Below are 21,742 nucleotides of genomic sequence, written 5' to 3' on the forward strand. Positions count from 1 at the left end.
GATCCTAACCACTTTTGCCCATCTCTTCTCAACTGCTCTCTTTGCCTCTCTTATTTCCTTTCAGTAGTTACCGACCAGCCATCTTAACCTCAGTGGTGGATGAAGCATTGAAAATATTCTAAGGGACAGTGATAATTGTCATTTAGAAAGGCATGGATTAATTGACAACTGTCAACGTTAATTTCTTAAAGGTGGGTTGTGTCTGACTAACTTAATGGAATTTTTTCAGGAGGTAACAAAGAGGGTCAATGCAGGTAGTGTGTTTGATGTTGTCTGCATGCATTTTAACAAGACCTTTGATATGGTCTCACATAGAAGACTAGTCAGAAAAGTGAAATCCTATGGATTCAAGGGAAATTAATGCGTTGGATCCAAAATTGGTTCAGTAGCAGGAAGCAAAGTGTAATGGTCGATTATTGCAACTAGAAAATTGTTTCCTGTGCTATATATCAATGATTTGAACTTAAATGTATGGAACAAGATTATGAAGTTTGTAGATGGATAAGATTGACAGACCTAGATAGAATCGCGGGATTGTTACCGCACAGAAGGAGGCCATTTGGCTTGTCGTGTCTGTGCTGGTTCTCCGTAGAAGCAATTTACCTGCTGCTACACTCCCCCCTTCTCCCCATAGCCTGCACGTTCTTCGGATGAGATTTTCTGGCCCCAAACACCACTGGGATCGTCTGGTCCTGCCAAAATGGACTTTTGGCTGAGCTGCCGAATATCCCGTGACGGGTCCCACCACGACAGGCCGGAAAATCCTGGCCTTCCTTTTCAGATAACAATCCAATTCCCTATTGAATTCCTCGATTGGCACTCTCTCCACCACACTGTCAGGCAGCGCATTCTAGATTCTATCCACTTTCTACGCAAGAAAGGTTTTTCTCATATCGATATTGTTTCTTTTGCCAATTACCTTAAATCTGTGCCCTCTTGTTCTTGATCCTTCCACCCATGGAAACTGTTTTCCGTATCTACTCTTCCCGATCCCTTATGCTTTTTCATAGCTCTATCAAATCTCTTCTCAACCTTCTTTTCTTCAAGGAAAACAGTCCCAACTTTTTCAAACTATCTACATAATTGAATTTCCTCATCCCTGGCAACTTGTCAGGAATCTTTCTAGCACTGTCTCTAATCTCTTCACATCCCCCCTAAAGTGTGGTGCCCTGAACTGGACACAATACTCCAGTTGAGACCGAACCAGTGTGCTACACAAGTTTAACATAACTTCCTTGCTTTTCCCAAACCCTATATGCTTTATTAACTGCTCTCTCCACCTGTCCTGCCACCTTCAATGATTTATGCACATATACACCAGAGTCCCTCTGCTCCTGCACTCCTGTTAGAAATGTACCCTTTATTTTATCTTGTCTCACTGCATTCTTCCTACCAAAATGAATCACTTCACATTTCTCTGCATTAGATTTCAACTACCACTTGTCTACCCATTTCACCAACCTGTTTATGTCCTTTTGAAGAAGAGTCACATGGACTCAAAATGTTAACTCTGTTTCTCATTGCTGGAAATGGTGGTGGAAATAGATTTAAAAAGCACTTGGATATGCGCTTGTTGTGCTGTAACCTAGCAGTGGGATTAGGCTGGATTGCCCTTTATTGGCCAGCACACATACAGTGAGTTGAATGTCCTCCCTCTCTGCCATAAATGTCTGTACTTCTATAATTGTTTAATCTTCCCCAGGGGCCTTTACTATGAGATTACTGATTAACCCTGCCCCATTACACAATACTGGATCTAAAATAGCCTGTGACCTAGCCTGAGTCAAAGACTAATAATAATTTCAGCATAGAAGAAAGCCATTTGGCCCTTTGTATCCATGCTGGCTTTCTATAGAGCCACCCCCTTGCTCACTTCCTGCAGTTAATTGCTCTTACGTACCCTTTCAATTTCCTTTTGAAATCGTAGGTCATCTCTGCTTTAACTACCCTCATAGGCAGCATGTTTCAGGTCATTAGCACTCACTGCATAAGAAAGGCTTTCTTCATTCCCCACCGACACCACTGCACCCTGACCCTCACCCTACCACCCCGCCCCAACCTTCTTGCCCAAAACTTAAATCTCTGTCCCCTACTCCATGTACCATCAGCCAAACAGAGCAGCTTTTCTTTGTCTATCTTTTTTAAACCTGTTATAATCTTGTGCACCTCTATCAATATCCCCTCAATCTCCTTTGCTTTAAGCAGAACAACCCCAGCATCTCCAAACTAATCTTGTTGCTAAAATGCCTCATCCATGGAAGCACCCTGTACATCTTTTTAAAAAATTTACATGTCCATTTACATCTCTGTACCCTCTCAAGGATATTTGCAACTTTCCAAAATATGACTGGAACCGAACACAATACTCTAGTTATAGCCTAACAAGAAGTTTATATAGGTTCAGTATAACTTGCCTCATTTTGTCCTCGATGCCTGTATTTATGAAGCCAAAGCTCCCATATACTTTGCTAATTACTCTCTCAACATGTCCAGCCATCTTCAAAGATCTATGTACATGAACCCCATATATTACCTCTCCCTATCACTTCTGTCACATCACCACACACACTTCTCTGTATTAAATTACAACTACCACTTCTCTGCCCATTCTGCTAGCCTGTCTATGTTCTGTTGCAGTCGATTGGTATCATCCTCCCTTGCCACACCTCCAAGTCTGCAAACATCAGCAAATTTTGTTAATCAGCCTTTTATATGGCATTTTGTTAAACACTTCCTTAAAATCTGTATAGACAACACCACTTCACTCCCTTCATCTTTGTGAATTCATCAAAAAATTCAATTAGATTCATCAAGCATGATCTTGTTACCATTCCAGTCGAGACCGATAACTTTTAAAAAAAGATATTTGAATTTCCAGTGCCTGACTGAAAACATTTCAAGCTTTGAAACTTTCACTGAAACAAATGAATTAAAAGGATCATTGACTAACCACTTGCTAGGGGGCAACTTATACTTTAAACTCCATAAAAGATCCCCATGTGACTTTTAATATGACCGACAGTCCCACGCCTCGGTTATACTTTATGCAGTCTCTTAAGTGGACACTTAATTCTCCCAGAACCTGTCCAAACCTATTCTTCACTCCAGGTGGCCTGTGCCCTTTTTCCTTTCCCAGCCAGGAAAACAAACTAACTTTCACTGTGAGGGTTATACTGGAGATTCCTTCCCTCTAGCTCAAGCTAAGCAAATCTTGCAGCCTCCTTTAAATCCTCACAAACTTGGTCTCTTCAATCTGAGTGCGAGCTCCCACCCATAATCTGCATGGTGAACAATAGGGTCAGCATTTTCTCTGCTTCAGGTGCAGGACTAGTTGCCTCTATCTCCTGCTCCCTGCCTCTCAGATGGCGGCAGACTGACTTGTGTCTGTGAGTTTCAGGGATATCTTAGAAACCCTGTAACTTGATACTGCAATGGCTTTCTCTTCCTAAAGTCCATTTCCATGGCAACATGAACCACATGGGCCTTCAACCCAGGAAGAAATGCTAATAGCTACCATCTGGACCCCCAACTCCATTCTATATTGGAATTACACAGACAGTTCAAAGTACAACCATTTATAAAACCTGACATTCTTAACGCCTCCCGGTGAGATTTGGAGACTAACAATCTACCCACAGTCAGCACAACTGCTCCTACCATTGTGTACAGCTGTGAACATCTAGCACCTTCTTTCTAGTAAGACAACCTGGGCTCCCTTTTAACCTTTAACAAGGAAACCACCAAGGTTTGTTGTTAGGCAGAATTCGGAATGGGTCATTCCTCATACTCCCCTTCATTCCTCAATTTTACCATAAATTAAACAGACAGCCCCCAAAACATAACAAACTTATAAACTTTGTATTTGTAGCAATCTGCCTTTCACAAATCCATGCAGGCAATCCTCATTTAACTCAAAACTGTTCAAGCACCAGTTGGTTTTTTCCCTGATTATTGATTCTAAAACCTTATCCATCACTGATGTTAAACTGACTGGCCTACAGTTATTAGGAATGTCCTTACACCCTTTCCTGAACAAGGGCGCCCAATTTGCCAATCAGCAATCTTCTGGCATCTCCCCTGAATCCAGAGAAGATGGAAACTTTATGACAAGCACTTCTGCTGACTTCACTCCCACTTCCTTTAGCAAACTGGGATACAAGCCATCCGATCCAGGTGACTTTTCCATTCTAAGCATAGCAAGCCTTTCCAGCATGGCCTACCTATCAGTTTTTACTCCACCATTACATTTTACAGTCTCCACTTCTAATGACATTTTAGCAGTATTCTCTTCCTTAATAAACACCGATACAAAGTATTCATTAAGTATTCTAATCTTGCCCTGTGACTGTAAGCATATATCACCCCCTTTGTCCCTAATAGGACCTAGCCTGTTCCTTACTACCCACTTCAAATTTACATGCTAGTTGAAGATTTTTGGGTTCTCTTTTATGTTAACTGCCATTCAAGTCTCTTGTTATCCCTTCACCAGTCTTATTTTTCTCTTCATCTCCCCTGTCAATGTATTGTATTTAGTCTGGTTCTCACTTGTAGAATTCACCTGCCATGCATCATACACCCTCTTTTTTGGTTTCATCATATTGTCTATCTCCCTCCTCATCAAAGGCTTTGGTTCTCCTATCTTTTGTCCTTGTTGGAATGTACCTGGCCTATACCTAAAACATCTCCTTAAAGGTTACCTGTTGTTCCATTACTGTTTTTCCTGTCAGTCTTTGGTTATATTTTACCCTAGTTAGATCTCCTCTCATCCCATTCAAGTTAGCCCTCTTCCAATTTAGAATTTTTACGTTAATTGTTCCTTGCTTTTCTCCATTACTAGTCTAACAAGAACACAAGAACTTGGAGCAGGAGAAGACCATATGGTCCATTGAGCCTGCCCCACCATTCAATACAATCAAGGCAGATCTTGGACTTCAACTCCATTTTCCTACTTGCTCCCCATATCCCTTAATTCCCTGGGAGACCAAAAATGTATCTATCCCAGCCTTAAATGTATTCAATGATGGAGCATCCACAGCCTCTGGGGTAGAGAATTCCAAAGATTCACAATCCTTTGAAGTAATTTCTCCTCATGATCAGTCCCTTACCCTGAGACTATGCCCCACATTTTAGATTCCCCAGTCGGCAGAAACAGTCTCTTGGCATCTAACAAATCAATTTATTTTAAACTTTTCCCAAGCACACTAGTGAACATCTCCATGAGGACACTGGTCCCCTGTTGGTTCCCCAATGCCCTCCTGCTGTCGGCAGGTTTTTCCAGTGGCGGACAGGAGGCAGGCCGGGTGCGGATCAGCTGCCCACTCCATGCAAGCGGACAGCCGATTTGCATATTAAAGGCTTCCATTAAGTGAAGCCACCAGCACTTTGCCAGCAATGGGGTGGTTGCCTAAATTGTGGGGAAGCTGCCAGCTAGCCTGGGTGGCCATTGCAGCCAGAGACTCCATGCTCTGCAGAGGCAGTCGTGGCAGGGAGGGTGGCCTCTACAGTCCCAATGGGCCATCTGGAAGATCCTGCCTCCTTGACCACTCTAGGATTAAATTTTCAACCTCGCCAGCCTTGTGTTCTCTGAGCTGCCTCAGCAACACCCCCTCTCGGTGAGGCTGTGGGGGCTCCAGAGCTGCGAGCACTCTGATTGGGCCAGCAGCATCCACATGCTGTTGCCATCCTTAATTGTACAGCAAGATTATGCAGTCACCCCAGGAAATAGCCGAGTGAGTCTCACTGCCAGCAAGCGAAGGCTTGAGGCCCCTATTTCATCCCAACATTGACATCCCAAAGCCCGTGAGAAAATCATGTCCATTGTTCTAGAAAACTGTCAAAAACATTCTCATCCTCCAAACCACTTTTACCAATTCATTTCACCTAGCCTATATGAAGATTAAAATGCACCAAGATTATTATATTGCTTTTGTTACATGCTCCTTTGACTTATACTCTGTCCAACACTATAGTGACTGCTGGGGGGGTGGTGGGGGGGCTCTAAATTTCCATCAGTGTTTTCTATCCTTAGCTCTTTCTTCTCTCTACCCATACTGATTCTACATCCTGATTTTTTGGGCTGAGATCTTTTTTAATGACTGTCTTTATCTCATGCTTTATTATCAGTGCTGTCTCCGCTCCCTTTTTCCATTTTGTCTATCTTTTTAAAAGTTAATTAGCCTAAGCTATTTAATTCCAAACCTTGCTTACCCTGAATTTGTGCAATTATTAGTGGAACCTAAGAATTGGAACAAAGAGCATTGTATATATAGTTACTGAAACCACAAGACTTTATGACTCTTTTCTTGTACTTTTTAGGTATGTGAAGACCTATTTGCTTCCTGACAAATCTCCTCAGAGTAAGCTGAAGAGCACAGTGAAGAAGAACACGGTGGATCCAGTTTTTAATGAAACATTAAGGGTAATACATTCTTGGCTGATGAGAGAATATTGCTTCTTTTAAAGTTGGCAAATGAATTCAGTTTCAAGGACTTCTGTTGAGTTTTTAATTAGTTATCTGTCTATCAGTTAATGAATTACTAAAATAAGCTTACTTTGAATATATAATGGGCATTTAAGGTTAAACATTGTGAATTCCTGCTGAGCTTTGTGTATTGATTGCCAGGTTGTAAATAGTTTGTGCTGTGAATGCATACCCTTGAGGAGCTATCCATTTCACTAGAGACCCTTGCAGCTGTTGTGTTTTCCTTCTCCTTGTGCTTGCTTACTAGATAAACATCAAGTCACCAACCATGTATAATGGATTGGTTAACATAAAAATGCATAAGAACATATGAACATACGAATAGGAGCTGAGTTAGGCCATTCGGCCCCTCGAGCCTGCTCCGCCATTCAATAAGATCATGGCTGATCTGTTTGTGTTTCGAATTCCACATCCCCATCTATCTCCAATAACCTTTGATTCCCTGGCCTAACAAGAATCTATCTACCTCCACCTTAAAAAATATTCAATGACCCCACCTCCACTGCCTTCTGAGGCAAAGAGTTCCAAAGTAGCACAACCCTCTGCGAGAAAAAAATTCTCCTAATCTCTGTCCTAAAAGGGCAACCTGTAATTTTAAAATAGTGCCCCCTTGTTCTGGACTCACCCACAAAAGGAAACATCCTTTCCATGTCCATCTTTTTGAGACTGTTCAGGATCTTGTATACATCAATCAAGACACTCTCACTCTTCTAAACTCCAGTGGAAACAGTCCAGTCTGTCCAACCTTTCCTCATAAGACAACCTGCTCATTCCAGGTATCAATCTAGTAAACTTCCTCTGAATTGCGTTTAATGCGTTTACATCCTTCCTTAAATAAGGAGATCAAAACTGCACACAGTATTCGAGATGTGGTCTCACCAATGCCCTGTATAAATGTATTACTTTTATGTTCAATTCCTCTCGTAATAAAAGATAGCATTCCACCAGCCTTCTTAATTACTTGCTGTACCTGCATACTAACTTTTTGTGACTCAAGCACTACAACACCCAAATCCCTCTGCACCTCAGAATTCTGCAGTCATTCTCCATTTAAGTAATACGCTGCTTTTTTATTCTTCCTGCCAAAGTGAACAACTTCACATTTTCCCACATTATACTCCATCTGCCAGATTTTTGCCCACTCACTCAACCTATCTATATCCGTCTGCAACCTCCTTCACAACATACTTTTCTATCTATCTTTGTGTCATCTCCAAATTTAAATGCCATGCCTTCGCTCCCCTCATCTAAGTCATTGATATTAATTGTAAAAAGCTGAGGCCCCAGCACAGACTCCTGCAGGACTCAATTTGTCACATCCTGCCAATCAGAAAAAGACCAATTTAAGCATACTCTCTTTTTTCTGCCATCCAGCCAATCCTCTATCCAAGCCAATATGTTACCCCTGCACCATGAGCTTTTATTTTCTGCAATATAATCTTTGATGTGGCACCTTATCAAATGCCTTCTGGAAATCTAAGTACAGTACATCTACAGGTTCCCCTTTATTCCCAGCGCATGTTGCTCCTTCAATGAACTCCAATAAATTAGTTAGACATGATTTCCCTTTCACAAAACCATGCTGACTCTTCTAGATTACCTTGAGTTTTTCTAAGTGCCCAGCTATAACCTCCTTAATGATCAATTCTAACACCTTCCCCACGACAGGCATCAAACTAACTGGCCTATAGTTTCCTGTTTCCTGCCTCCCTCCCTTCTTGAACAGAGGGGTTATATTTGCTACTTTCTAGCCTGATGGAACCTTTCCAGAATCTAGCAAATTTTGAAAAAGTAACACCAACGCATCATTAGCCACCTCTTTTAAGACCCAAGATGAAGTCCACCAAGACCCAGAGACTTGTCAGTCCGCAGCTCCATCAGTTTGCTCAGTACCGTTTCCCTAGTAATTGGAATTTCACCTATATCTTTTCCCCTTTCCAAAATATTTGTTCATTTCATTCACAATTTCCTTATTATTTATTATTAACTCCCCATTCTCACTCTCTAAAGGACCAACACTCACTTTACTTACTCTTTTCTTTTTAAATACCTGTAGAAACTCTTGCTATCTGTTTTTACATTTCTAGCTAGCTTCTTCTCATACTCTAATTTCATTCTCCTTATTAACCTTTCAGTCATTCTCTGCTGTTCTTTATATTCTGACCAATCATCTGACCTGCCACTCATCTTTGCACAGTTATATGCTTTTTCCTTAGGTTTGATGCTTCCCTTAACTTCTTTCATTAACTGCGGATGGTGGGTCCTCCCTTAGAATTTTTCTTTACAGTAGCAATATGCTTGTGCTGAGTATTCTGAAATATCCCCTTAAATGTCTGCCACTGCTTCTCTATTGATCTAATCTTTAGCCTAGTATCCCAGTTCACTTCAGCAAGCTCAGCTTTCATGCCCACATAGCTGCCCTTATTTAAGTTTAAAATACTAGTCTTAGACCCACTCTTCTCCCTTTCATACTGGATGTAAAATTCAGTCATATTGTGGTCGCTGCTACCTAAGGATGCCGTTATTAGGGATTTTTCAGTGGTTGGTAGCAGTATTACAAAGCTGTAGAACTTGTATACATGCCTGAGTTGGTAGCTTCCTCAGATCAAGCTGAGTCTAAGTCCAAATCACATCAGGTGGCAGGTGCTGGATGTCCAGCAAGATGTACATGAAAATATGGCAGAGATCCCTGAGGGTTTGCGCACCATGGACTCTATATTAGAGGAGTCCATGCGGAGCATGAACACTGTGTTGACCCAGAGCTCCGAGCGCACAGCCTCCTCCATGGAGAGAGTGGCGACTCTCATGGAGAGACAGCTCCAGGAACAGAATTAGGGGCTCCTGGGGTTGTGCTTGGACTTGCAAGCCCTCTCACAGAGAGATGGATGAGGCATCTTGTCTCTCTGCTAGGTGCCTGTCCATCAATGGTGAGCAGAGAGGTTCAGACTGACCTCACGCTGGCGGACAAGCTGCTTGTCATCTCTGCGGACTCCCCTCAGGGCTCTCTGGATGGTGGCAGCAGCTCCTCTGCCCCTCTGCCGGTGACCGTTGCAGCTGATGAGACCGCGATGACTGAATCATGGCCCAGGCAGCACCTGCATAGGCTCCGCCGGCCAGAGGATGACCACCAATGTCATCAAGGCCAACAGGGCAGCAGAGCCAGCAGGCTGCTCCCAGTACTGTTGCCAGTGAGGTGTGGGGGTGTTGTAGGGGCAGCACCAAGACGTAGCACTCACAAGCAAAAGTTTAAGGCACCATGAGCACCAGAGGGGATTTTCACAGCTGAGATTATTTCATTTGAACATGTTAGATGTTCTTTTTGCATCACTGTTAACAAGAGATCAATTTATGTTCATTTTGTGTGACCCTCAAGACAGGTAAATAACTTTTTTTCATGGCCTGAGTGTCCTTCATGCTTTTCATAGGTGCTGAGCACAGGAGTGGCTTGTGACAGACTGTAGGGGTTGCAAACTATATTTCAGAGGTTGTGATTCGACACTGGGGTCAGAGGATGACCTCGTCAGCAATGTTCAGTAAGGAGGTGCCAACCTTGCCCTAAGTTCCAAGTCATGCCTTGGAATCCTAGCTGAACACGCGGCGAATCAAGACCTCCCTGGTGTCCCTGCCTCCCGGAAAGTTCCCCACGTCTGCATCCACATCTTCACCCTAGGCCTCCCCCGGCTCATCATTAGAACCATCACGAGTCATCCTCTGTGACCTGTGGAACTGCTTCGATGTCTTCATCCTCCATTGGGTCCCCAATGTCAGAGCCAGATTATGCATAGCACAACGCACAATGACTATAAACTCTGATGGATTTTGCAGTGCTCCCCTGATTGGTCTAGGCATCTGAACCTCATCTTCAGCAACCCAATGCTCTTCTCAATTACTGTCCTTGTGGAGGCATGACTCCTATTGTTTCTTTCCTCTGCTTCTGTCCTTGGGTACCGAAGTGGCATCGTGAACCACCTTTTCACGGCTACTCTTTGTCACCCAGGAGCCAACCATCGAACTGACCTGGAGCCACAAACAGCCTTGGTACCAGGAGTGCCACAGGATGTAGGCAACATGGAAGCTGCCAGGGTACCTTGCACAGACTTGCAGAATCTGTGTCATGTGATCAGAAACTATCTGCACGTTCATGGAGTGGAGCCCCTTTCTGTTGACAAAGGCACCCGGCTCACTGGCTGGTGTCTTGATAGCCACATGAGTGCAGTCTATAGCACCCTGAATGCAGAGCGCCCAGTAATTGCTGCAAAGCCTCTGGCTCGCTCAGCTTGGCTTGCTTCATCGGTCCAGAAATAAATGAATGTAATAACCTGTCTGAAGAGAGCGTCAGTGACCAGTTTGACACAGTTGTGGGCAGCTGATTGAGACACCACACAGATTTCCCACTGAGCCCTGTAACGATCCAGGCAATAAAGTTGAGGGCTGCTGTAACCTTTAGAGCCACTGGCATAGGGTGACCACCTATGCAGTTGGAGGCAATCTCCGGCCCAATCATCTTGGCATATGGAGGTTACAATTTCCATAGAGAGGTGGAGCCTCTTTCTGCACTGGATCTCAGACATGTTGAGGTAGCTGGAGCACTGTCTGTACATTCTGGATGCAGGATAGTGGCGTATTCTGTAGACCCTTCTGCCTTGCACTTCCTCATGGCCTGCACTCCATGTGGTTGCACCTCTCTTCCCATAGGTCGCTCTCTAGACCCTGCCTGCGAATACCTGCTCTCCCCTCCCTTCTAGCTCTCCCTTCCTCCTCAGAGGAGGTCCCACCAGTAGAGTATACAATCGCCATTTGCAGAAATGAAGATGGCACCATCTCGTGCACTGAAGGGTGCACTCGGCAGAAAGTCTCCAACTAAGTTTGAAAGCCTAAGCGTCCTGAATTAAAAAGCTTGTAAGCAAAAGAATCCTCCAGAAAGCACTGAAAAAGCTTTGAGCTGACAGGAATAAACCAACACCAAACTCTCACCTAAACTCCTAACTACTCACATTGGCTTGAATCCGGGCGACTTTTATCATGCCCTGGATTGGGAAACCATTAAAACCAAGATGGCTGCCTGCCCATTTTGCCCATGCACCGACTGCTAACTCACACGTGCCATGTAAAATTCATTTTTAATTGTATGAAAGTAAAATACTGCAGATGCTGGAAATCTGAACTGGCTTTTTAATTGGGTTAATTGCCACTTTAATTGTTGGCAGGCGTACTTCCAACTACCGTTCGTGCCCGCCGACTGTAACATGGACAATGCTGGGACGCACGCCCTTGCACTAGTTCAGTTTGGCTGCGTGTCCAATTGCAGCACATAAAATTCTAGCCTATGATGCTATGAAATTGTGTTTGACAAATCTGTTAAAGTTTTTATGAGGCTGCAGCTAGTATGGATAAGGGGGAACTAGCGGATTTACCATATCGGATTTTCAAATAACATTCAATAAAGTGTCACACAAGAGGTTAATACGCAAAATTAGAATTCATGGGATTGAGGCTAATATATTAGCATACATTGAGGATTGGTTAATGGAGGAAAACAGAGAGCAGGAATAAACAAGACATTTTCAGGTTGGCAGCCTGTAATGAGCAGGGTACTGCAATGATCAGTACTTGTTCTTATATGTAAAAATTAAACATGCAGTTATAGCATACAATTAGGAAGGCAAATGGCATGTTAGATTTTGTTTCAAATAGATTAGAATACAAGCATGAAGAAGTCTTATTACAATTGTACAGAACATTGGTGAGGCCACACCTCTCTGCATGTTTAGTCTCCTTACCTAAGGAAAGACAATGAATGTTCACTAGACTGGTCCCTGGGATGAGGGAATTGTCCTGTGATGAGAGATTGAGTAGACTAGCCTTATATTCCCGGAATTTTGGAAGAATGAGATGTGATCTAATTGAAACATATAAATTCTTAAAGGGATTGACAGGGTAGGTGCTGAGAAAATGTTTTGCCTGTCTGGGGAATCTGGTACTTCGGGTGCCTGTTAGGACTGTTGGGAGATGAGGGGAAATTTCTTCTCTCAAAGGGTCATGAATCTTTGGAATTCCACACCCCAGGATGTCATTGAGTATTCAAAATAGAGGCTAATGGATTTTTGGATATTAAGGGAATTAAGGAATGTGGGGATAGTGCTGAATGGTGAAGTTGAGGTAGAAAAACAGCCATGATCTTATTCAATGGTGGAGGAGGCTGAAGGGCCGAAAGGCTTACTCAAATTCCTATTTCTTATGTTCTTATGGGAGCAGAAGTAGGACATTCAATTAGGTTGTAGTTGATCTATACTTTAATTCCATTTACCCATTTTGATCCATATGTTTCAATTCCCTGATTTAGCAAAAATCTGTTTAAATAAGTTTTCAAATTTTGAATTTGACCTAGTCTTAACAGCCTTTTGAGGGGCAGAGTTCCAGGTTTTCACACTGTGTCTGAAGAAGTGCTTAATGGCCAAGCCCTAATTTTAAGTTTATGCCCTCTTCTTTTGGGCTTCCAAATAGAAGGAATAATTTCTCACAACCTACCTGTTCAAATCCTATAATTATCTCAAACACCTCAATTAGATCATCCCTTTAAACTTCAATACTCAAGGGCACAGTTCTCATAATGTAATTCTTATTTGCAATCTTTCCTCATAAGTTGATCCTTTTAGCCCTGTTGCCATGCTAGTGCATCTGCACCATACCTTCTCTAAGATCAAAATATCCTTCCTGAGGTGAGGGGCCCAGAAGTGAAGCATCAGTCCAAATGCAGTCCAACTAGAGCTTTACCTAACCATAGTTTATCTATCAACACTTTGTATCATAGCTTCGTGACTGGCTTTTAATGACTTCTGTTCATGGATCCCTAAATCTGCCTGCTTCTTTACAGTTCCTAGCTTCTTGTTATTTAGAAGATATTCTGATCTATCTTTCTTTAGGCCCAAAGTGAATGGCTTCACATTTCCCAACATGAAATTGCATCTGCTATAGCTTTTCCCACTCGCTTGATCTGTCAATGTCCCTTTGGAACTTTTTGTTTGCATCTACACCACTTAGTGAGCCACCTAACTTAGTGTCACTGGCAAGATGACACTATATGGCAAATCTAATAAAACTTAAGGGTGGTTATCCAGAAGTTTCCTAGATCAATAATTTTTCAAATTCAGTATTCTACTTTGCATTCCACAGTACAACATTGAACGATCACAGTTGGAGATGAGGACACTTCAAGTGTCTGTGTGGCACTGTACAACACTCAAACGGAAAGTGTTTCTGGGAGAGTTACAGATTCCCTTTGAGGACTGGAAGTTTGAAGATAACTCAACCCAGTCATACAACTGGTACCAGCTACGAGACAAGGTAATGCCAGTGCATGACCCAGGATTACATTGAAGAACAAGTGTCTTCATACAATATTTTAAACTTGAAGATCTCAGTGGTATTTTTAACGCTTTAAATATAAATTTAGGTACCTGGACTGAAAATTAAATTTGTAATATGACAATTATGAAGTATAAAATTATGTTTTGGGATTGCCTGTTCAATTTAAAGTAAAATGAAGGAGGTCAGGTGACTTTTTGTAAAGCCTTCCCGACAGCAAGCCTGGGTGATTTGATTGTTAGAGATTAAAGAAGGCCCAGGTTGTTTTCTGCAAAGAAGGTGCAAGGTGTTTACACTTGGAGACAGCGTCAACAGCCTGTGTGCTAACAGTGGATAGACTGTGAGTCTCCAAAGTCACAGAAAATTGTTGAAAATGTTAGGTTGTAAATAGTTGTGCTTTAAACTGTCCATTTACTTCCAAGATAAAAGAGAGCTGGGGTTTCAGGGATAACTAACCCTGGATACAAGGCCTATGTAGTTCACATTGCCATGGAGACGGACTTTGAGTTAGGAAGGATCTAAGATATACTTAAACACCCACAGATGAGATTTGTCTGCCAGGGTCCAGGTGAGAAAGAGGCCGAAGGTGTCTGTGGTTCACTGCACAGGAATGTGGGTGGGTGCTTGCACTCGGATTGGAAAGACCAAATTTCTGAGAAGTTAAAACAAGGCTGGAAAATTTGTGTAACTTTAGCTAGAGGGAAAAGTCTCCAGGAAAACTTGTACCTTGAAAGACAGTTCTAGAGTTAAAAGTTTCCAGGCTGGGAAAGAAAAAGATTGGGAGTTAAGGATCATTTTGGACTGATTCTGGGAGAAGTAAATGTCTGCTTAAAGGACAGTGTAATGTATACTTGAAGTGGGTTTTATTGGTTGTGTTAAAATTCTGTTCTGTAGTTTAAAGTACAAGTTACCTACAAAAATACTGTTTAGTCAATCATTGTGTGCCATGCCAACACACAGAAACACAACGCAACATTACCATGCAAGATAGCAGCTGATATCTGTCTGCGCATGTGCACTTGCAGCACATGTGCAGTATCTACTAATACCATTTGCAGGACACACAAATCCACTCATAAACACTGGCAGGTTCTTTTTGGTAGTCTTCAAACTTCTAATAATGAGTAATGAATCATTGCCCATGTATCCCCAAAATGATTTATACCACAAAAAATATTTCTTTTGATATTTTATCTTTTAATAAATTTCTAAAAAGAGACCAACTCGATGTGTCACTTTAATTGTGGGTTGAGTGTGAGGATGAGTGGATAGATTGGGTCCCATTTGCCACTTGCTCTTTCCAGCCCTGTCTGTGAGGTTTGGAGTGAGCTGTGGATGGAGGAGATTGTTAAAAGTATTAACTTGATGTTGCCGGCACTGTAATATTTGCAATTCCAGGGCCAGTGATGACCGTGCGTGTGCCCTACTGTGCATTGCCCCCTATAAAGATGGTGGCCACGCATCAACTGTGCATGCAAATGGGACATGTATTATTATTATTATTATTACATTCAAGTTACTCACACTTCATTCTTCATTAGACTGAATCAACTCTCCCCATGTGTAGGAATGAGATCTGAGAAATGCTGAATCAAAAAGTTGGCAGGAAATGCAGCCTTTAGTCAATAGTGCTTTTAGGCTTTTTGCTACAGTAAACATCTTAAAACATGAAATTTTGTTGTGTCATTCATTCAGCTATTAAATGGAAGTCCAAATTTCTTTTTAACAGTTATTAGTCTATACGGGGATGATAAGCTTATGTATCCAACTAGTGAAAAGATTATCAAAGAAAATCAAGTAAAAAGTTTAGCGAAAAGCTTTCAACTGATGATGGTTATAATACTGCAATACAAAAATTACTGAATCACACAATATCAACTTGCCTCAGATGTATTGGGAATGAGATCTAAAAGGTGTTGAATCAAACTGTATCAACTCTCCAGTACATACTGAGAATAAGGTGGTGAATCGAATGGTATCAATTCTTGTTGTGGCTCAGTTGGCAGCACTCGCACCTCAAAATTCTGGCTCAAGTCCCACTCCAGGGCATAAGCACAAAACTCAAGGCATTCCAGTGCAGTACTGAGAGAGTGCTGTACTGTTGGAGGTGCCATCTTTTGGATGAGATGTTAAACTGAGGCCCCTTCTTCCTGCTTGGGAGCATGTAAGATTCCGTAGCACTATTTTGAAGAAGAACAGGGGTGTTATCCTTGGTGTCCTGGCCAATATTTATCCTTTAATCAACAGCGCAAAAAATCCTAGATTATTTGGTCATTATCGCATTGCTGTTTGTGTGAGTTTGCTGTGTACAAATTATCTGCCACGTTTCCTACAGTGCAACAATGATTACATTTCAAAAGTATTTCATAGGCTGTAAAACACTTTGAGACATCCAGTGGTCAAGAAGAGCTCTATGTGAATACAGGACTTTCTTTTTTCTTTTTCCCCATGTATTGGAAATGAGTAATGCTTAATCTCAATATATCAATTCTGCTCCCATATATTGGGAATGAGCTGTGTAGTCAGGAATCCCGTTGCATTATCAAGTTCCTATACATCAGAAAGGTGTGATTAGTCTTGAACGAAGCTGCATCAACTCTCTCCAGATGTATTGGAAATTAGACGTGCATAGTGCTGCATCAAACTCTTATCAACCATTTCCCCCATCTATTCAGAATGAGGTGTCAGCAGTGCTGAATTGCACTGTATTAGCTTACCTCCATGTATTTTGGATGGGTTGCGAGTAGTGCTCAATCACACCATAGCAACTCTCTCCCCCCATGTGTTAGAAATGAACTTTATTTATTCATTGCTGGGATGTGGGCATCACTGGCTAGACCAGCATTTATTGCCCATCCCTAATTGCCCCTGAGAAGGTGGTGGTGAGCTGCTTTCTTGAACTTCTGCAGTCCATGTGGTGTATGTACACCCACAGTGCTGTTAAGAAGGGAGTTCCAGGATTTTGACGCAGCAACAGCGAAGGAATGATGATATAGTTCCAAATCAGGATGGGGTGTGACTTGGAGGGGAACTTGGACATGGTGGTGTTCCCATGTATCTGCTCTACTTGTCCTTCTAGGTAGTAGGGGTCATGGGTTTGGAAAGTACTGTTGAAGGAGCCTTGGTGAGTTGCTGCAGTTGACTTGCCAATATAGCAGGCAGCTTTGCCCTGGACGGTGTCAGCTTCTTGAGTGTTGTGGGAGCTGCACTCATCCAGGCAAGTGGAGAGTATTCCATCACATTCCTGACTTGTGCCTTATAGATGGTTTAAAGGCTTTGGGGAGTCAGAAGGTGAGTTCTGTAGAATTCCCAGCCTCTGACCTGCTCTTGTAGCCACAGTATTTATATGGCTGCTCCAGTTCAATTTCCAGTCAATGGGAGCCCCCAAGATGTTGATAGTGGGGGATTCAGTGATAGTAATGCCATTGAACATCAAGGGGTGATGGTTAGATTCTGTCTTGTTGGAGATGGTCATTGCCTGGCACTTGTGTTGGGCAAATGTTACTTGTCAGTTGTCAGCCCAAGCTTGGATCTATATCCAGGTCTTTCTGTATATGGACAAGGACACCTTCAGCATCTGAGGAATCACAAATGGTGCTGAACATTATGCAATCTTCAGCGAACATCCCCACTTCTGACCTTATGATGGAAGAAAGGTCATTGATGAAGCAGCTGAAGATGGTTGGGCCTGGGACACTGCCCTGAGGAGCTCCTGCAGTGATGTCGTGGGGCTGAGATGATTGACCTCCAAAAGTATGAGCAATGCTGAATCATACTGTATCAACTCCCACCCCATCTATTTGGAACGTGAGCAATGTATCCACTAATTTTGTTTTTGGAAATTGCAGACTATTTGTTTTAAAGTTTTATTTGCAGTTGTGCGCATGTGGTGACTTAAAGAGCCAACCTGTGCACAGACTGCATGGTGTGTCTACACAATGGGGAACATTGAGCATTAGTGGTGCTGAATCACAGTCTCACCCTTTCTCATATAACTTCAGTTACAAAGATAGATTGGCGAGGTTGGGACTGTTCTCCATGGAGAGAAGAAGAATAAGAGGAGATTTGATAGAGATGCTCAAAATCATGAGGGGGCTGGACAGAGTAGATGGGGAGAAGCTGTTCCTGTTTGTAAAAGGATCAAGAATGAGAGGGCACAGATTTAAAGTGATTTGCAAAAGAAGCAAATGTGATGTAAGAAAAAACTTTTTTGCGCGAGTGGTTTGGGTCTGGAATGCACTGCCTGGAAGTGTGATGGAGGCAGCTTCAATCGAGGCATTCAAGAGGGCATTAGATGATTATTTGAATAGAAACAATGTGCAGGGGTATGGGGAAAAGGCAGGGCAATGGCACTAGGTCATAATGCTCATTTGGAGAGCTGGCGCAGATACGCTGCGCCGAATGGCCGCCTCCTGTGCTGTTAAACTTCTGTGGTTCTGGTGATTCTGTGAACTCTCTTCCCCATGTTATGGGACTGATGTCTGAACAGTACTGAATCAAACTGCAGCAACTCTCTCCCCATTAATCAAGAATGCGATATGAGCTGAACCACACTGCATTACCTCTTATCTCATGCATCGGGAATGCGATACATGAGGTGCTGAATTGTACTGTAGCAACTCTCAGCTCACTTTCACTTATTGATTCATAGGATATAGGTGTCACTGGCAAAAACAGCATTTATTACCCATGCATAATTGCCCTTGAGAAGATGCTACTGTCTTTGTGGTGTAGGTACACCCACAGTGCAGTTTGGGTTTCAGGATTTTGACCCAGTGAAGAAACAGTGATAAATTTCCAAATCAGGCTGATGTGTGAATTGGAAGGGAACTTGCAGGTAGTGATGTTCCAATGCTGTCTTTGTTCTTCTAGTTGGTAGAGGTCATGAGTTTGGAAGGTGCTGTCAAAGGAGCCTTGGCGAGTTGCTGCAGTGCATTTCTTAAATGGTCACTCTGCTGCTACTGTGCACCAGTGATGGATGTGGTGAATGTTTAAGGTGGAATGGGGTGCCGATCAAGTGGGCTTCTTTGCCCTGAATGGTGTCGAACCTCTTGAGTGTTGTTAAAGTTGCATTTATCTAGGCAAGTGGAGAGTATTCCATCACACTCCTGCTTTGTGCCTTGTGGATGGTAGACATGGTTTAGGGAGGCAGGAGGTGAACTATTTGTCACAGCATTCCAAGCTTCTGACCTGCTCTTGTGGCATTTGTTTGGCTGATCCAGTTCAGCTCCTGGTCAATGATAACCCCCAGAGTGTTAGTGGTGGGGGATTCAATGATGGCCACGCTGTTGAATTTCAAGGAGAGATGGCTACATTCTCTCTCTTTGGTCATTACCTGGCATTTTTGTGACATGAATGCTACATGCCACTAATCAGCCCAAGCCTGAGTGTTGTCTAGGTCTTGCTGTATGTGTGCACAAACTGCTTCAGTATCTGACGAGTTACGAATGGACCGAACATTGTGCAATTTTCAGTGGACATCTCCACTTCTGACCTTATGATGGAGGGAAGCTCATTGATGAAGCAGCTGAAGATGGTTGGGCCTAGGACACTGTGAAGTCCTGCAGCAATGTCCTGAGGCTGAGATGGTTGGCTTCCAACAACCACAACCTTCTTCCTTTGTTAAAAGCAAAAAACTGCAGATGCTGGAAATCCAAAACAAAAACAAAAATACCTGGAAAAACTCAGCAGGTTTGACAGCATCTGCGGAGAGGAACACAGTTAACGTTTCGAGTCCGTATGACTCTTCAACAGAACTAAGGAAAAATAGAAAAGAGGTGAAATATAAGCTGGTTTAAGGAGGGGGTGGGGTGGTGGGACAGGTAGAACTGCATAGAGGGCCAGTGATAGGTGGAGATAGCCAAAAGATGTCATAGACAAAAGGACAAAGAGGTCTTGAAGCTGGTGATATTATCTAAGGAATGTGATAATAAAGGTACAGATAGCCCTAGTGGGGGTGGGATGGGGGGAAGGGATCAAAATAGGCTAAAAGGCAGAGATGAAACAATGGATGGAAATACATTTAAAAATAAAGGAAATAGGTGGGAAAAGAAAAATCTATGTAAATTATTGGAAAAAAGGGGGATCGGAAAGGGGGTGGGGATGGAGGAGAGAGTTCATGATTTAAAATTGTTGAACTCAATATTCAGTCTGGAAGGCTGTAAAGTGCCTAGTCGGAAGATGAGGTGCTGTTCCTCCAGTTTGCGTTGAGCTTCACTGGAACAATGCAGCAGGCCAAGGACGGACATGTGGGCATGAGAGCAGGGTGGTGTGTTGAAATGGCAAGTGACAGGGAGGTCTGATTCAAGCTTGTGGACAGACTGAAGGTGTTCCGCAAAGCAGTCACCCAGTCTGCGTTTGGTCTCTCCAATGTAGAGGAGACCGCATTGGGAGCAGCGAATGCAGTAGACTAAATTGAGAGAAGTGCAAGTGAAATGCTGCTTCACTTGAAAGGAGTGTTTGGGCCCTTGGACAGTGAGGAGGGGGGAAGTAAAGGGGCTGGTGTTGCACCTTCTGCGGTTGCATGAGAAGGTGCTGTGGGAGGGGGTTGAGGTGTTGGGGGTGATGGAGGAGTGGACCAGGGTGTCCTGGAGGGAATGATCCCTGTGGAATGCCGCCAGTGGGGGTGAAGGGAAGATGTGTTTGGTGGTGGCATCATGCTGGAGTTGGTGGAAATGGCAGAGGACGATCCTTTGAACGCGGAGGTTGGTGGGGTGATAAGTGAGGACAAGGGGGACCCTATCATGGTTCTGGGAGCGAGAGGAGGGTGTGAGGGCGGATGCGCGGGAGATGAGGCCGGACACAGTTGAGGGCCCTGTCAACCACTGTGGGTGGAAAGCCTCGGTTAAGGAAGAATGAAGACATGCCAGAGGAACTGTTTTTGAAAGTGGCATCATCAGAACAGATGCGACGGAGGCGAAGAAACTGAGGGAATGGGATGGAGTCCTTACAGGAAGCGGGGTGTGAGGAGCTGTAGTCGAGGTAGCTGTGGGAGCCGGTAGGCTTGTAATGAATATTGGTGGACAGGCTATCATCAGAAATTGAAACAGAGAGGTCAAGGAAGGGAAGGGAAGTGTCAGAGATGGATCATGTGAAAATGATGGAGGGGTGGAAATTGGAAGCAAAATTAAATAAATTTTTCCAGATCCAGACGAGAGCATGAAGCAGCACCGAAGCAATCATCGATGTACCGCAGAAAGAGTTGTGGCAGGAGGCCAGAGTAGGACTGGAACAAGGAATGTTCCACATACCCCATAAAGAGACGGGCATAACTGGGGCCCATGCGGGTACCCATAGCCACACCTTTTATTTGGAGGAAGTGAGAGGAGTTTAAGGAGAAATTGTTCAATGTGAGAACAAGTTCAGCCAGACGGAGGAGAGTAGTGGTGGATGGGGATTGTTCAGGCCTCTGTTCAAGGAAGAAGCGGAGAGCGATCAGACCATCCCGGTGGGGGATGGAGGTGTAGAGGGATTGGATGTCCATGGTGAAGAGGAGGCGGTTGGGGCCAGGGAACTGGAAATTGTTGATATGATGTAGGGTGTCAGAGGAATCACGGATGTAGGTGGGAAGGGACTAGACAAGGGGAGAAAGAATGGAGTCAAGATAGCAAGAAATGAGTTCCATGGGGCAGGAACAGGCTGACATGATCGGTCTGCTGGGATAGTCCTTCTTCCTTTGTGTTAGGCATGACTTCAGGCAGTTTGAGAATTTTCCCCCTGCTTCACTTTGAGTTGTAAAGATGGCCAGAACTCCACTGGTCGCCTTCAAAATAGTGCCTTGGGATCCTTTATGTCCACCATAAGAAAGCATAAATGGGGGAGACAGTTTCTGAATGAAACTGCATCAACTCTTTTTTCCATGCATTGGGAATGAAATGTGAGTATTGCTGAATCACA

The 21,742-nt window shown here is 43.3% G+C and overlaps 1 protein-coding gene across 1 annotated transcript in view; it reads left to right on the forward strand.

The window, feature by feature from the left end:
* sytl3 (synaptotagmin-like 3) overlaps positions 1-21,742 on the forward strand; it is a 189,375-nt gene that overhangs the window by 147,205 nt on the left and 20,428 nt on the right. Inside the window, exons 12-13 of the mRNA XM_078556832.1 lie at positions 6,316-6,418; positions 13,655-13,825. Coding sequence (XP_078412958.1) covers positions 6,316-6,418; positions 13,655-13,825 — 274 coding nt within the window. The remainder of the gene's footprint in view (positions 1-6,315; positions 6,419-13,654; positions 13,826-21,742) is intronic.

Source organism: Cetorhinus maximus, chromosome 14, assembly GCF_964194155.1.
Source record: "Cetorhinus maximus chromosome 14, sCetMax3.hap1.1, whole genome shotgun sequence".
Taxonomy (NCBI): Eukaryota; Metazoa; Chordata; class Chondrichthyes; order Lamniformes; family Cetorhinidae; genus Cetorhinus; species Cetorhinus maximus.